Source organism: Amia ocellicauda, chromosome 9 (genome assembly GCF_036373705.1).
Source record: "Amia ocellicauda isolate fAmiCal2 chromosome 9, fAmiCal2.hap1, whole genome shotgun sequence".
NCBI classification, from domain to species: domain Eukaryota; kingdom Metazoa; phylum Chordata; class Actinopteri; order Amiiformes; family Amiidae; genus Amia; species Amia ocellicauda.
Genome location: NC_089858.1, coordinates 528,092 through 546,233, shown reverse-complemented (window position 1 = coordinate 546,233; position 18,142 = coordinate 528,092). Strand labels below are relative to the sequence as shown.

At 40.9% G+C, this 18,142-nt stretch overlaps 1 protein-coding gene across 1 annotated transcript in view; it reads left to right on the top strand.

Annotated features, from left to right (window-relative positions):
* astn2 (astrotactin 2) overlaps positions 1 to 18,142 on the top strand; it is a 492,640-nt gene that overhangs the window by 463,390 nt on the left and 11,108 nt on the right. The window contains exons 21-22 of the mRNA XM_066712608.1: positions 12,750 to 12,850; positions 13,110 to 13,293. Of these exons, the coding sequence (XP_066568705.1) occupies positions 12,750 to 12,850; positions 13,110 to 13,293 (285 nt within the window). The remainder of the gene's footprint in view (positions 1 to 12,749; positions 12,851 to 13,109; positions 13,294 to 18,142) is intronic.

The following is an 18,142-nucleotide window of genomic DNA, read 5'->3' as shown; positions in this document are numbered from 1 at the left end:
ATTAAACAATATATAATAATAAATAAAGGTATTTGGAGGTAATGCTAGTGTGATGCAAAATGTCCGTTGCTGTAGTCTGATTACCAGGCCAATAGTATAAGATTTCTTGTTATAAGTCATAAAGATTAAAACAAATGAAAGCCTCCCTGTTCGAATGCTGTTTTGGTTCTGTGCCGACATTGTACTGAAGGGGTTTTACTCGATGGAAGTGTAATGCCAGATGTGCAGTACCTTTAATCATGGGGTCCCATTTATACAGCGAGAACAGCGAGGGGCTGACAGACAATATTTTGAAAGCCTAAACTGCACTTTCCAAATTGCCTGAAAATCCATGAGAGTTGTTGGACTGTAATCCTAGCTCTGAGTTTAAACAATGTGATGTATTGTATTGTTCACTGGGCACCGACATGGCGCACTACGGACTCTGGTGTCTTCTTGGAGTTCTCAGAAATGCCGGGCATAGCAAGATCAAACCAAAAATGTGAACAATGTACAGTGCGTGCCAAATTACAAACAAAACAATCAGGCAGTGGTAGAGAAATGTGGTTTGCAAGACCAGCAAAGACAGTCAGCCTGTAAAATGGTCTGCTATCGAAAAGCAGTGACTGTGCAAAAAAGAAAGTAGTACTTGTTTTCTCTTCTTTTAATGCTCCACACTTCAAGAAAGATATCGCTGCTCTAGAGGCAGTTCAGAGGAGGGCAACCAGACTTATTCCAGGTCTGAAGGGAATGTCCTGCTGAGAGACTGAGGAACTGAACCTTTTCACCCTGGAACAGAGGACACTACGTGGGGACTTGATTCAAGTCTTCAAAATCATGAAAGGCATCGAACACATCAAACCGGAGGAGCTTTTCCAGATCAGCAGGGACACACGCACCCGGGGACACAAATGGAAATTGGGCTTCAAGGCATTCAAGACAGAAAACAGGAGACACTTCTTCACACAGAGAGGCGTCACAATCTGAACAAACTCCCCAGCGATGTGGCTGAAGCGTCAATTTGGGAACATTCAAAAACAGACTGGATAGGATCCTTGGATTATTTAGTTATTAATGGACACCAAACGACCACGATGGGGCGAATGGCCTCCTCTCGATTGTACACTTTCTTATGTTCTTAATGTGCCAGTGCTGACGTTTTACCCACAATGCAGTCTGTCTGATAAGAATCAGTCCATCAGCAGTGTACTTAGGAAACACTGTGGGAAATTATAAAGCTTGGAAATTGTGTGTCTGTTATCTACAGGGATTAAATCATATTTTTAAAGATTTGGATACAGAATCTCTAAAGGTGGTAAATGAAGGTGTTTTGAATAGGTAGTCCAGGTATGAAGGGATTAGACTCAGTGGGAAGGAGTTCATTCTGTTCTCTCATTCTAAAGTTGTCTTGTTGTTGTTTTAATAATGAATCGTGTCGTTGTGTGACGTGTCTGTGTCGAACTGTCTGAACCACGTATCCTCTGTCCTTTCAGGCCAGCTTCAATAACACCCCTCTGAGCCGAGTTCAGAGTGAGTGCAGTGGCACAGATTGACACAATGTTGGCTGAAGGGGCAGCCGAACAGAACCAGCCATTGTGCCTGAGAATATATTGTTTTCAAAGGCTGAAACATTAGTAAGAAAATACTACACAGGGCTTTCCGTGTGCCGGCCTTGGACTGCGTGTTTGTTTTGGCAGCGCCGGTGTAATTACAAAGCTGTCTAGAGATTGTAGATAGTGCCGCACGGCCGGTGCCCACAGCAACAGGGGTACATTCCTGCAGCGCACAGGGTGGGTGCCCTTTACCACCGTGACACCGGCCGGGCCGCCAGCAGCCACGCTCCATGTTTAGGGCTCGTTCAGAGAACAGGGGCAATGTGGTTCTCATTACCGAGGATGTCACAAACGCGATCATGTTAATGATAGAGTAATTAATATTATAGTATTACAGTAAGAGAGGGCTGCCAAGATAAATATTTCTTACAGCGGTGGCTTTTTAATCTGACCTTTCGGATAATCGAACACAGATTCCCCACGACCGCCGCTCTGAAAGAGGCGGGCTGGAGCCAACGTGGATAACGGCCTCAACCAGGGGCTTGTTTTCTTCATCTGAGCGCTACTCGAGTACAGACTTTTTGTACAGCGCTTTTTGGCTACACATATCATTTGTTACCCAAGTGGCCAGACTCGCACCGATCTCACTCTATGTGCTGTGGAGGGTATGCATATTAGAGACGATTGCAAAGTTTGTTTTACTACTATAATCACATTAGCTCTTTATTGCTAATGAGTTCAGTGTAGGAGCTTGTTTAACGTTGTACATTAAATGTGCGCACCTTTAGCACAGAGATAAATCAGGTCTAATAGCAGCCGATCCAGACTGTCCGTATAACACTCACATCTTTATATACTGGGCTCTGTTGCTGCTTGTGTAAACACTTCCCAGGATGTATTAGTCTCATGGGATATCCTTCATATACCTATAGAAAACTGTCCATAATACCATACCTTTTTCCTATCGGGATACAATGAAAGAAAAAGTTTATTGGAATGTTTTGACCATGTTTTTATGTGAGGAGTTAACAAAGAAAGCCCCCTCAGGGCTTGGAAAAGTGAGTTAGTACGAAGGCTTAATCAGCTTCTTTGGAGTAAAACCTCAGCGTACATATCTATGTGGTCGGCAGTCTTTATACTGCAGTCAGAGCCAGTACGCCAAAATAAATACGGCGAGAGTGGAGATAAACAGTGTGTGTGTGGAGCGGGAGAGCGCTGCAGTGACATTAACCCGGGATATTTCCTCAGCTATTTCAGTGATGTAGGCTAGCGCGTCACTCTTGTGTTTCTATACAATGCTAGATTCATGCTCTATTTATTATGTATACCCAGAGAGAGGGAGGGGTGAGACATGTGTGCGGGGAGAGAGAGAGAGAGAGAGAGAGAGAGAGAGAGAGAGAGAGAGAGAGAGAGAGTGAGAGAGAGTGAAAGGGTGAGATAACACATACCTTGTATTACAATTGATGAATCTCTGCAGTCCGCTATGTGTAAGTGTACTACCTTTAAGTACATCTCTCCCTGGAGTAAAACTCACAGGACAAACCCATGCCATTAAACTCCCTGCACGAGTAGGAAGGAGAGAGAGGCGATGTCAGGGTTTAACTGAGTCCAGTAATGCCACTGAGGGATTAGAAGAGAAACGCCAGTACAAGCAAATTAGTGAGGAAAGTGAAACATGATTATATTTTACTAAAGAACTGCGAAGTGTTAAAGTAAGTGGAATATTTGTGTTAAGGTAAGTGGAGCATTTCTAAGGCACCCCAGAACTTATTACTTTTCATTTTAAAAGTAAGCCACATTATCCCATATTGCCTCCACATGAATCCAGGTGTCCGCAGTGTAAAGTAAATATGTGAAGTTTTAATGTGCATCGTTATAGTAAAACAAAACTAACTTATGGGTCCATCTTTTTGTGTTGTTTTTTTATTCAAATGATGTATTTCCCTGAATTGATGGAACTGTGGAGGAATGCAATGGAATGATGCGTGGTGTTATAGGTGACCACAGTATTATGATCCTGTAAGAAGAGGGATTGCAGGTAACACTTGATTAGGCACGTCCACTGTGTGGATATTCATACTCGGATTATACACCTCGGTGCATGACTCTGTATTGTTGTTTCTTTGTTACTCGATTATCCTGGGATGAGAGTAAGTGTGTGTTTTTGTTGAGGAGAAGAAGCTCTTTTTCTTTTATTTGTTTTCTGATTTTTTTCCCATTTCTTTGTGAATGGCTTGGCCACTGTGTTCAAGTGCATCGGTAAAGGATGCTAAAGGGGTTCTCTGTGCCACGTGTTCCTTCCGCTGCAAAGGGCAGCATTGTGCATTAAAAACTGAACTTTATGAATAGCAGATCAGCTCTGGACAGATGAGCAACACATACAGTCATTGTATCGGCAGTGGTGGCAATATTGGCACCTCTGACGCAGAGGTTTGTGTGTGTTTCCAGCCCTCACTACGGACACGTTCTGATACTGACTCCCACAAAGGGTTGGTGAAGGTTTGGGATTGAATATGAGATTGTTAATTTCCAATGTCATGCTTGCCTTATCAGGAAACTTTCACCTCTATTATCATCAGTTACAGAATAGATAAAACACATCACCGAAACTTCATACACTTCATACACAAAGTACAATCAGATTGTGAATGTATGCAGACAAAGTTGTGTTGTTCATTAGATTCTATGCATTATATATATTGTGTAACATTCCTGCTGTTGGGTTTGGTACATAATGGTACTGAATCACAGACAGTTTTGCATTTGTTTGGACTTCAAGGTTGGCATGTATCCAGACTTTGCTCCTTTAAACAAAGTGCACAAGGGACACTCACTCCCCAGTAACTGAACGCCTGCAGGTGTCAAATGTTCACTCTTGTCTGCGTGTTTCTTAACAGATAATTACCCTTATAAAGGTAAATATGTATTGTAACATACCAAAATCAAACACAGCAAATCTTATGCAGTTGCGAGCTGGTGGTTTAATGGTGGCATTTGTATTTGTTATGAGATTATCACTGAACATTTTTTACACACTTTGTTTTCCTACTTATTCTTTCTTACATTCTTACTGTCATTTCATCGCACTTCAGTGTGCTTCACATTTTCTGTTCCCTTCATTCTCATCCTGCCATCTGTTTTCACCTATTTTGCCCTTTTCCCTGTCATGATCTTGTCATGCATTGGACTCTGACTGAGCCCGCCCAGTCCATCGTATGCTGAGTGCCTGAACATCTGAGCAGGGTGACAGAGTGTGAGAGGGGAGAACTGGGAGGCATTGCGGCACATCTTCCAACAGATCTGCAAAGCTATGAGTGAATCGGCCATTATGCTGAAGATCATTTTCACAAGCGACTTGGCAGCTGCATTGTTTTGTATAGTTGACAGGTCTGCCTGATGAATTAGTCGACAACTCATTCAAAATAAATGAGTTAATTAGGGAATACAATACAAATTCAACAGTATGGGTTTGGCCTTGTTCATCCCAGCCACAAGTTAAAGATCCTGCATCCATTGTTTACAGTATGTTTTGATGTTTCGACACAGTGGTGAAGACATGGAAGAAGACGACCATATCAATTACAGATCACTCATTTGCCTGTTTGTTTCGCTTAATCTAGACCAGATTTTATATTCAACTTCTGTAGTTGTCCTGTCATTACAATTGTAACACCAGCATTGCAAACGACTCTGATTGACACAATGATGATGTTTCTTGAAAGACAGGGCAAGATCATCAGACTACTAGGATGAGGTCCACATGTTTGAATAACAGCTTTACCGTTTATAAAAATGGATGAACTATAGATTCGGTTGGTGACTCAGAAATTGGCCTCTGCAACTCTGATTTTATCATCCTCTTTTCCTTGTAAATGCTTCATTTAGACATGGCAGTGTAAGTGCAACTGCAATGTAAACACACACACACAAAGGTATCTCACCTTTGAATTGACACAGTGGTGAGAGCATGGTTTCTCAGCTGCTGTCGGAGGCCAGCAATGGGCAGCAAACATTCAATAGGTTGAGGAGATCAGTACTAGGGCCTGTGCTTTTTCTAATTCTGGACTGATGATACTAAAATAGGCGGCTCAGCAGATACAATCTCGGCAGCACAGGCTATTCAAAGGGACTTAGATAATATTCAGTTGTGGGCGACACCTGGCAGATGAAATTCAATGTGGACAAGTGCAAGGATGTATTACAGGTTACAAAAATGTCCACTATAATTACACTATGGGAGGAATAGAACTAGATGAAGTAACGCATGAGAAAGACCTAGGAGTCTATGTGGACTCCTCACTTTCTCCATCCAAACAATGTGGGGAAGCAATAAAAAATGCAAACAGGATGTTAGGGTATATTGTCAAAAGTGTAGAATTGAGAACAAGGGCAGTGATGTTCAGACTGTACAATGCACTAGTTAGAGCCCATCTGGATACTGTGGACAGTTCTGGGCTCCACACTTCAAGAAAGATATCACTGCTCTAGAGGCAGTTCAGAGGAGAGCAACCAGACTTATTCCAGGTCTGAAGGGAATGTCCTACTGAGAGACTGAGGAACTGAACATTTTCACCCTGGATCAGAGGAGACTACGTGGGGACTTATGCTCCTGATGACACAAAGGCCAAGAACAAATGAAAAACATGCCCAATCCATTCCAATTTGTACACATATTTGATATTTGTGTCAGAAGCCACTTTCTACTCTTTCTAAATTAAAATGTGTTTTGGTACAGGTTTGTAATTTGCACAAATGTCAATCTTCAGCTTTGCTCTAGGCCTAAATGTGATCTTCGGTTGATGGCAAATCGCTACGGCACTAGATTTCTCACACACCCTGCTGGCGTGTAAAACATTGAGTGTAAATTCACCACAACTGAGTATCATGGTGGACAATGGTTTAAAGTGTTCTGCATTTTACAAAACCATTGTAATATCTGGTTTAAGGAGGGCTGGCATATTCTGCTGCTCTGCTTTTAAAGTAAAGATGGGTTGGAGTTAGACACGAATATTAAAAGGGTTAAGTATTGGTGTTTCCCAATCACAAAATATCTGTGTATGTTTGCCTTGTTTAGTTCTATTGTCTTCATTCATCTCCACAGCCTCAAGCTACAGCCGTGCTTTATCGGGGCACCCTCAAACAATATGACTTCACCATCAAGTTCAAACCTGGAAAGAGATTAAAGTGCACATACTTAAAATCAGACCTGTATCCATTCTTTTAATCTCGCTTTATGTCTTAACAATAAAGGAAACCCAAATTAACCAATGTCGTGTGAGAACAAACCGAAATGTTGAGGGTGTTTTATTTGTGGGTCTTGAAAAATCTCTTCTGCTTGAAAATTGTCATTCTGTTTTCTGCTCTAATTGGAATTATACTGATACGATGCAAATTAAATTACAGAACAGTACAGTACGATTCTTAAATACTGCTGCTTTTGTGTCTTGTTTGTTTTGTTGATATGTAGTTTCCAAGGATATAATTGTGTTTGTGTTTAAGAGCGCCCCCATTGAATAGCTAGTCATAGAATAACAGCCATCAACGACTTACAACTCAGCTGCCAGTAATTACCCTTAATTCAGATAATGCCAGATGAAAGTATCTACCAGAGACTTTGTCAACTTCATAAAATCGCCCCGTGGAGTTTGGAGATTTGGTTGCCGTTTTGTTGTTTGTTGACTTTAACTGCATGGTAGAAACAAATTATTGACTCTTTTTTTGCCCCAAAGCAGATTAGGCACATTTTGGTGTGCTTGTGTTGTCTTAAATGCAGTTTTTGGGAGGGTCAGCTTATTTAAAGACATCACTAAGAGGACTTATATTTAGTCATTGTTTCTCCCATGTTCCTTGTCAAACCCTGTTGTATAGTGTTGTAGTGAAACCATTGTCTCAATGTTTCACCCCCTGGCAGCTTTTCTGTTTGACTTCAGTTGAGCCTTAATTTCTTATATATCGAAAGGAAGCGGCCATGACATGACTCTTTAAAGCTGCTATGGAAAGTAGATGGCTCTGTTTTAGACCCGTAACTCAGGAAAGCACTAACGAACTGTGTTGCCTTGTACCTGGCTTTAAAATTAAGATTGATTAAAGAGTTTAATGAGTACACCGGCTCTGGTCAGCTCAAGGTGCAGCTGCCTTATTAAAGTTTTGACGTACATTTTTTGGATGAAATGTAAATTGACCCCTACTTCCAAAATTGTTTGTTTTACTGAATCAGCGCTCTGCAACTTTACTGCTCTAACCAGCTGTGGTATGATATGAAAAGGTTTTGTTAATTTAAATGTGATTGCCATCTGGGGCATTTTCAGAAAGCAATATTATATTATTATATATTTTTTAAGCTTTACACATATATTTGGGATAAATGTTGCTTATGTTACTAGCATTTGTGACAGAAACACCCAGTGATACACAATTATGTTTATGGTGCAAGACTGATACAGCACTGAGCAGCTAGAACAGAACGCTATTTATATTGTGTATTTTAGCCAAAAGATGAGGACTAGTAACCCAGACATAACCTTCAGCTGAAAGAAAGGCTTTATCTGAAACGTGTGGCCTTTCTTCCGTGTGAAATCCCTGCTAACATTTGTTACACAATGAGATGTGCTTACTTAATAAGCCCTCATTATTAATCTCATATTGCCAGATGTCTGGTGAGTTGACCCTGAGAGTGTGAGGCGATGGAAATAGACACAATGTTGTGTTGAAATGCCTTAGGAGCAGCTATGAATTGTGTTGTGTGTGTTTATTTTCAAGTACTTTTTGTTTTATGATGTTTAATTTTTGCGTTTTGTAAGTGAGGATTCACAAACTCAATCTGATACTGACTGCCATAATAGTTCATTCTGTAGTTTGGGGCTTTTCTTGAAGCACTTAAACCCGTTGAGAAGACGAGACTTTTTGTTTTGTTGTTTGTTTGTTTGTCTGTCAGCGTTCAGGGCAGCAGCGTTCAGAAATGCTCAGAGGAAGCTTTTCATCAGTGTCAGTATTGGGTGGGCAATTCAGTTCAAGAGAAACTCCTTTTAACATAATCATTGCTTAATCACTACGCAATCCCTTTGTTTAGTTTATGTTTGTATTCGTTATGCATTACAGTGCTGAAGAAAGAAAGAAAAACATGAGGTTGATTGTTTTAGCCATCAATAAATCCTATTCAGTGAAATCGAATGCTGTAACTACACGCTGTGACCTTGTTTGATTTGAAGGGAATCATTAAGTAACAAAAATAACATTTTTTGATCTGCCAACATGCCAGCAATACAGTTATATGGTTTTGAGGTTTTCATTTTCAAAGCAGAAACCATCCTAAAACCTCTTATCTATGTAGGGCGCTGGAGGGTTTTGACGTCGTGTTTCTGACTGGCGGAGGTATCTGGGCTCTGATCGGATCCCACGTCAGCTGGGCTTTTGTGTTGCGCAGCGCCGTCCCTGGCCGGCTCTGTTCAATGTCAGGAGTCAGGACGGCTTTAGTGGCTCTGCCTGTTGCAGGAATAACAAAGAAATGGCTTCATACTTGAGGCCGTGAGGATTATCCGAGGTTTGCTGTTTTATAAATCTAAAAGTGAAGCCCGGCTGAGTTTTCATGTGAAGTTTGTAGTCAATTGTTGGGGAGGAATTTTCCGACTGCAGAGGCCGAGTTTCCTGCAGGTTTATCGTGCGCCACCCTGTTGGCTCGAGTTGACAGTTGGTGTAGTTCAAGTTTAAGTGCAACACTTTTAACTGGGTAGACTAAATAAGGAGTAAGTGGAATTCTTCCCAAATGGGACCAACAGGGGTAACACCTGGGATGTGTCAGCACTGCTCAGATGCTTTTGTTGAGACAATTGATTATCTGCAGTGGGTCACAAATAGATGCACTGTTATACAGACAGACCCAGGGATGGGCAGTATTTATGATACATATATTTTAAATATATATTTCAAATACAAAATAGGATTTTGTAATTTGTATTTGATTGGGTTGATGAAAATGGCTTCATATTTTGTATCAAAATACTTTAGTGTTTTGTATTTTGTAGTTTAAAAATACTGTAAAATACTTTGTGAGAAGTCTACATGATGAAATCATAAAAATGCTGCCTCTGATTGGTGCCTACTCAGTAATTTGCCCAGACTGAAGGATGTGGACGTTTTCCAGAAGCCAACTTCTGAGCAAGGCAGAGCTGGAGTCTTTGCACTACTTTGAGGATCAAAGGAGGGACTTGGCATCTTTGGAGCAGTATCCCCTAATCAAGCACCTTTTTGTGAGGTTTAACACAGTCATCCCATCCTCAGCTCCAGTAGAGCGTTTATTTTCCTTTGCTGGACTGATCAACCGGCCCCATCGACAACGTCTGAATGCCAGTTCTAGTTGTGCTTAAAGGCATCAGTAGCTAAAGAGACGTCTGCAATGTAGACCACAGGGCACACACACTCATTCAATATACTTCCTCTCTCACACATACCCACACACTCACTCAATCACACACTTACTCTCATACCCATACTCACACATACGTTTGACTGTTTTTGGTAGAACTTTTGAACTGTTTTGGAATACCTGGTCTGTAGTATTCTCTATTGGAGTAAATGTAAATGTAAAGTAAATGTTCTTACTACACTATTAATGTGTATGTGTCATCTATACCTATATTCTGAGGCTCTCAATAGATTCAGTGGTTGAAGTTGGGTGAATACTCCTTGACAAGTTCTGTTTCTACTTTCTGATTACGTTTCTGGATACATTTAAAATCAAAACATATTGATCATTTAATAATTGTTGACAAAGTGCTATAATGTTTGTTTTCAACTTCCAAATAGGTATCCAATGATTGCTAAATAAATAATTGATTGCTAAATGATTGTACCCTAATTGAAGTAGCTGTTTAGTAGGATCATGATTTTGCAACCATTGCATGAATGACTGCCTGACACATAATTTATTATTATATTTATGATTAACAATCAAACAATTAATTACTTAGAATCTAGTTTGCTATGAATAAAGGTGCCATCAGTTGTCTTCTTATGAATGACTTGTTTGTCAGAGTCAATGTTGCTGATGCAAAGTAGGCCCTTCATTACCAAACACCAAGTAACTAAATTAGGATACAATTATGAGTCATAACCAAACTGTTAGTTAAACATTAAACTATTGGTTACTTTAAAACTAACCTTCATCTGGGTGATCACAGGGATATGCGAGTATTTGATCTGTTAACTGGTTGCATATGTCAGATTTATCGCATGACTTGTTAGTCAGAGAAAAGCTGTTGCTATCAAACATTGTCTACTTAATCAACAGTCAGTTTACTGGTGAAGGGATAGATCAAATAGGCCATAGATGGAAGGTTTGCGAAGTGATTTCATGCTCCCTTGTAAAAGTATTTTTAGTATTTTTAAAATACAAAAATACAGTAGTTTATTTTGATACACTTAAAATTAAGGTATTTGATATCTTATTTTAAAATACATTTTGATGTATCTTTGCCCATCCCTGCACAGACCGCCCAATAAAATTAGATGATTAATGAAGCTCCCAGTGTTCCGCTCCCAGAAGTTTTGAGCAGAAGCAGGACTGTTCTGTGCCGGCTTCATCCTCCGTTTGATTTCAGCCTAATGTTGCTCTTCTCAGTCACTGTACTCATCCTGGCATGGCTGGAGCAGCGCTTTCTAAGGCTGTTCTCTCATCGTTGCGACTGCACTCACTGGACATGGTGGGAAGCAATCTGCTGTTGGGTGCAGAGGCATGGATTATCATCATTGAGGACCTTGTGGTTATCAACAAATGTCTCTCTGGAGTTCATACCTGCTACGATGATTACGTAGAGATTTTTTTTTTTTTTTACCCAGGTTTTCCAACAGTAAATGTAGTTAACAATCATAATTCTAAAGTTATCCAATGGAGAAATGTTTATTGATTGACATAGAAGGGGGATCTTTTCAGAATCTAGAAATTAACTGCACATTGACTTTTCTATCCGGCGTTGAGCGCTGTAGGCATGGTGGAGCAATGTCATCAGGCGTCGCGGACAGTCACGAGGAATCTCATCTGTTTGTCATCCTGGTTTTCAATCTGTCTCCTAGCAGTGGGCAGTTGCCTTCAGGTCTCAGTTGGGGTATTTCTCAGGGTAGGACCTGTTAGGGTCGAGGGCAGTGTTAAACTGACATTAATTTAAAAAGCTGTAACATCATCTGTACTCGCAGGCCCAATGCGTAACCACAGCCAATATTGCTATATTTCACTTTCCCTAAATGCTTAATTCATAAGGAATCACTCAAAACAAAACCGAAAGGCAAAAAGACGTTCTTTGCAATACAGATGGGGGTGTCTTTTGATTGTTATGACTGGGGGCTCAAGGTTTAAATTCTTAACTTTGGGGACTGGGTGGTCTGGGCTGAAGAAGGGAGAGGCCTGCTTTCTACACCAAACACTGTCATTAGAGAAAGAGAGTCCCACTTAGGCAGTTATTTGGGTTAATGGCTTTTTTACTTTGATATTGCGCCAGTAGAGTTTAGGAATGTAACAGAATCCTTTTGAATTCCCAATACTTCCCCGCTCTGAATTATAGGTATTTGAAAAGTGAATACTTCTCCAGTAAGCTGAGGCAAACACATATCAGAAATATGAGAGCCGGTAAATGTTTTATATGCATGGCACACTCGAGTGCAGGGGATGCTTTTGGGGATTTAATTTCTTTGAACATGTTCGTGTTTTGTTTGTCGCACATACATGGTTGTCCTCGAGCATCTTTGGCTCTGCTGCCTACATCTGTGCTGCTTTGGTTGGATTGGGGTCGTGTGGAGCAAGGAAAGCTGCGGAGGTCATAATTGATAACCACCGAGGGGGCTGCAGAGTTGGGGAAAGGACAATAAAGCGGACCATTCCATTTTTTGAGGAATGATATAAGAAAATACATAATTGATAAATCACACTATATCATAGTTGTGATAGTTGGCATCTCCTGTCCTGGTTTCATGGGATCCAGAAGTCACTGCTCCTTCAGTCAGGGCTGTCTGGCTGTTGCAGAGCATATATCATTTGTAAATGTTTTCCTATTTTTTTTTTATATAGTTTTTTTTTTTTTAATAAAACAATTAATTTAACATTAAAACATAATAAAGGGCTCCTCCAGGCTGGGACCTGCAATCTGGTTTGTTTCTTTCCAGTCAGCTGCAGTACTGTGCAGGGGGGGTTTCATAAAACAGGATGTGATGTCTCTTTTCTCTCCACAGATTCACTCTGTTTGCAGTGGACAGCCGGGGAAGGCACTCCGAGTCAAGCTACGTCTCTGTCAGGACCTCCTGCCCCATGGTGGATGACAACAAGGCCGAAGGTACGGACAGACCTCTCCTGACCGACCCTATCATTCCAAAAGCAGTTTAGATCTTGCGTAGTTTTTTTGTTTGTTTTTGATTTATACTGATAATGACAGCAGTGTCCACAGACTGTCCACAGCTCTTGCTCTGTAGGAGTGTGCATGTGTCTTATACACGATGAGCGATATTCTGCAATAACCAACACACAAGAGACCACACCTGTGTTCCCAGTCCTCCCTCGCAGGGCTGAAGTCATCTTTCCTGCTTGATTTGCAGAGATTGCTGACAAAGTGTACAATCTGTACAACGGCTACACCAGTGGGAAGGAGCAGCAAACCGCCTACAACACCCTGATGGAAATCTCCCCATCCATGCTGTACCGAGTCCAGCACCATTACAACTCCCACTATGAGAAGTTTGGGGACTTTGTGTGGCGCAGTGAAGATGAACTGGGACCCAGGTACCTGCCAGACTGTGCGGGCAATCCACAAAGTCTTAGTTTCCCTTATTTATGTATTTATTTTATATCTAACCGAAAAAAATTACCTTGTCACAAATTTTGCATTACCCAGTTTGGGAATGTTTCTACACTAAGGTGTTACTTCACTCTAGATCAGTCCAAGATCACTGTGATTGGCTGAGGGCACCATGGTGTTTGATTGGCTGAGGGCACCGAGGTGTTTGATTGGTTAAGGGCACCGGGGTGTGCAGAGGAAACAAGACAGTGGATCACACCACCAGGCATGTTGTGTACTTGGTGGTGGCTGAAATATTATTGATTGAAGTCACATTAACAAATTGCAGTTCAACAAGTGACATAGTGTGAAGGTATCATGTGACAAATCGATTTACCAAAAAATATAGGATAACAAAGAACAATACAAGACGTTTAAAATGGACAGAAAACAAGGTACAAATATGTTTGTTTTATGTATGAATCACAGTGCTAAATGTTCACTTGTCAATCCCTTTCCTAGAGATGAGTTTTAAACAGAATGGCCGATTGTATTGTTACTTCTTCAGATCGCAGCTGCTGTTGAAGAAATTAGGGGAAAGGTGCGTCTGTGAAGCAGGTGTCTGCGCCCAATAATAGAGACACATGTACAGTCGGTGTCTTACGTTTGATGTCATGAATAGGGATTGTTTGTACACGGCACAAAGCCTGCACTCTGATTACCTGGAAGAACCTCGCCAGACTACAATATAGGTTTGATCTCTCTGTAGTGTTTTGGCTTGCATTGAGTCCTTGCGACTCCAGAGTGGGGATTTAAGTGCTCCAGGCATTGTTTTGCGACAATAAATTAGCAGTGGCTGACATTACCGTGCGGAAACAGCAGCTTGGATCTTTCAACTTAAAAAAGCATCGTCACCGCCCTGTTTGGGATGCTGAAACGACATGTCTGAAATCAGATCTTATCACAAAGACCTTTATATATAAATCAATTTTAAAGCCATGAAATACTACCTTCAGGTTTGGACCTTCCTCGTGTTTGAGATTGAGACAATGCGCCCATCGGGAATTTGAGTGGAGCTGAACTTCAATTAAACATAATGAAATCCACAGTTTATAGGGAGACATCTCTGCCAAGTGTTTTGACTAACATTTTTCCACAGAAGCACATGCGGGGGGGACTGTGTTCTTTTTGATTAATGGTAGGAATTGCCCGTTCTCAGATAAGAGCCAGGACCGGCCCAGAGCAATACATGGTCGCCACTTGCGTAGGTTACTGTGTTTTGTTGATAAGCTTGTGTCTTATGCAATGGAGAGGACTTTGATACGAGCCTCACACATTGCTGGATGTGTCACTACTGAAAGGCAGTCATTCATCCCAAGTTGCACATGGAGAAGTATCTTTAGAGCAAAATACAACTTCAGAACAGGGTCTCACTGTAGTGAAGTTGTCTCCCTTATTGCAGTTTCAAAATGGGGCAAATAATGCAAAGATTTCTGAAAGGATCGAGATGATTATTTGGATCGTGAAGTGCAGTAGAAATCATAGTCCTTGGCAGGTGAGGGAAGGGAGAGAGCTGTGTTTTTAGGTTTACATCCAAACACCGGCTTCAGCAGCTCTATTTCTATTTCTCTCAGCGATCCCTGAGATTAGTGCTTGGTGTTGTTTAGACATCGGCCCCAAGCAGAGGCTTGTCTGCTTTCTTGACGTAGAGGAGGCCTTCCGTTTCGCTGTTTTGAAAGATGCAGGAATTCATTTTATCACCTCCAGCATAAATTTCCAGGCCCAAGATGAAAGGAATGAATGGAATGATTTAGTATAAACGATAACATTTAAATTTGATCTAGACCTGAAATAAGATCTACAGCTTGGGTGGAAAATATATGAACCCCAATTATAAATAATAACATTCTTGGCTTTCACTTCATACCTGGATGAATAATATATTTGTGTAGTTCTCTTCATCTCTGTCTTGACACCTTTTATGTAGATTGTGTACACATATGTTTTACATCTTTATCAATGGATGCAGGTGTCTACTTCTAGAGTTTTTTTTACTTCATTTAAAATGACATGAGAAAGCTACTGCAGGCAACATGACAAATACATGCTTATCTGCTGTCTTGTTCTACATTGTTATCCCTGTGATTATTTATAAAACCTTCAGGCAAAGCGTGGCTGCGGACCATGTGTGCAAAACTGTGATTCTGATGGAGACAGGAAGCTGTTGTATTTCACTTCACCTGAGACTCGTGATTGATTGACAGCCGTTAGACTGAGTTATTAGTTGACTTGTTTGAAACCATGCAGCCCCACAGAAACAGTGCATAGTGAAGTTGTTGAATGTCGTCTGTCATAATTTATGTCGAGATGCTAAGTGCTATAAAGATTTCTGAATCCATCATATACTAGATCTGCTGCACTGACGATCAGTAAGGGCAACATCTCACAAACAGCTTGGAAGAGATCGATTGATGTCCAAGAGTATTCTTTAGTGTTCCCTTGGAATGTAACAAAACTAAATCTGAAGATCTGTATCTGATATCCCCTTCAGATATCATGAGCTGTTTGTGTCAGTTGGGTGTGTTGGATGCTGGCTGTTTTGTGACCAGTCCCGGATGCTTAGCTTCTATAAGTTGTGCTGCTTGTCATTTGCACAATCCTTCCAGCAAAATGAGTCACATATCCCGTCTCCATTGTTATCCAGTCTCGACTCTCGCAAAAGGTGAGGATCATAAATTTGGATGAATTGAAGGATTTTGCAATTGAGCACTCCTGCACCTGCTTGTTTTGTACCAAGTGTGGGTTTTGACCTGCAACAATAGGCATTTTGTTTTAACTTGCAGACGTATCTAGGCTACATTTATGTATCCTCCTACGCCCCCACCCTCTATTGCTCATGTACAAGATGTGTCTATTTTTTTAATATAATGAATGCACAAGAACAAGACATGGTGGTTGGTTATCAAACGTTAATAGGCTATCACACTGTAGACCTTTTAAGATTGATTAATATTTTCAGTATAGTCTATTGACTGTTTTTCTATTGGTTATGCATGAATCGGTATCACGGCAGCAACATTTCTTCTTTCTAGATTGACAATTACATTTTTATGTTGTTTCCTGTTTGTTTTCTGTTGTTTAGTTTTAGTTTTTTTTAAAAGGAATTGTGAATTTGAAGGAATTAAATGTTCCGTAATTGGAATCGTAATCAAAACAATTAAGAGACCTTAATTGCTTAATCATTTCCCATGTCTTTTTTAGAAGGACAAGAGGATAGAACACTGAAAAATGGAAACTCAAGTCATTCCAAACCTTTTCAATGTTCAAAAGCCAAATCTAGCTTCATCCCAATGCTGTAATACACTTTTAATTATTACAAATGACTAAAATAACCTGCTTTTTGTCACTTTCATGGTTGTCACTTGTTATGTTCTCTCCAAGCTTGAATCAACTCAGACAGGCATGTATTGTAATCCCAGTGACGCTATTTCTGCTTTTTACATAAAAGCATCTGAAGACTGACTTCCTGTACTCATGGGCTTTTCAGTACATTCCCTTTTTGGATTCAGAAAGTTTATTAATAGAGCATATGATATAATTGTAAACCATTCATTTCCACCTTGTTGTTGCAATGTTTTCTAGAGAGTTTGCTCATGTAGTGTCTCTTGACACGGCTGGTCTTTGTTTGCCTTGATGTGTGCGAGGCTCTCGGTCAGGTGCGTTGCATTGTCATTGTAATAGTTTTGACCAAGCGACACCCCCCAGGTAATCCCACAAGGAGGTTTCAGACCCAGCAGAGGTGTCACCTGTTTTGGCAAGCGAGGTGTAGTTACTCTGTGAGGAGATTAGCCTTGATTATCAACCTTGTCCTCTAGAAAGGCTCTGCATTAACAAGGTTTAATCACAAGTCACTATCTCACGCTTTGTCGTGCCTTGTTTGAGCCGAGGAGCTTGAAATGATCCTCTTATTTCTCATGCTTGGCATCTCGCCTGCTGGCAACAATGCCCCTCACACAGCAGTGACCTGGAGAGCGAGCACACAACTATAGAGACACACACCGGCGGCGATGGCTCTCACAATCATGCGCAACGGTGACACACACAGCGCCGACAAGCACCTTCACACCAAACACACATTTGTTGGTACCCCTTAGAAAAGATAATAAATAATTGGATTATAGTGATTTTCCAAACTAATTTGTTTGTTTAATTAGTATCACACACATCTCCAATCTTGTAATCAGTCATTCAGCCTATTTAAATGGAGGAAAGTAGTCACTGTGCCGTTTGGTATCACTGTGTGCACCACACTGAACATGGACCAGAGAAAGCAAAGGAGAGAGTTGTCTGAAGAGATCAGAAAGAAATTAATAGATGAGCATGGTAAAGGTAAAGGCTACAAGACCATCTCCAAGCAGCAGCAGTTGCAAATATTATTAAGAAGTTCAGGGTCCATGGAACTGTAGCCAACCTCCCTGGGTGGCCGCAAGAGGAACATCGACCACAGGTTGAACAGAAGGATAGTGCGAATGGCAGAAAAAGAACCAAGGATAACTGCCAAACAGATATAAGCTGAACTCCAAGGTGAAGGAACATCAGTTTCTGATCGCACCATCCGTCGCTTTTTGAGCGAAAGTGGCCTCCATGGAAGAAGACCCAGGAGGACTCCACTTTTGAAAGAAAAACATAAAAAAGCCAGACTGGATACTGACAGGCCACAATCCTTCTGGGAGAATGTCCTTTGGACAGTTGAGTCAAAACTGGAGCTTTTTGGCAAGTCACATCAGCTCTATGTTCGCAGACGAAAAAATGAAGCTTTCAAAGAAAAGAACACCATACCTACAGTGAAACATG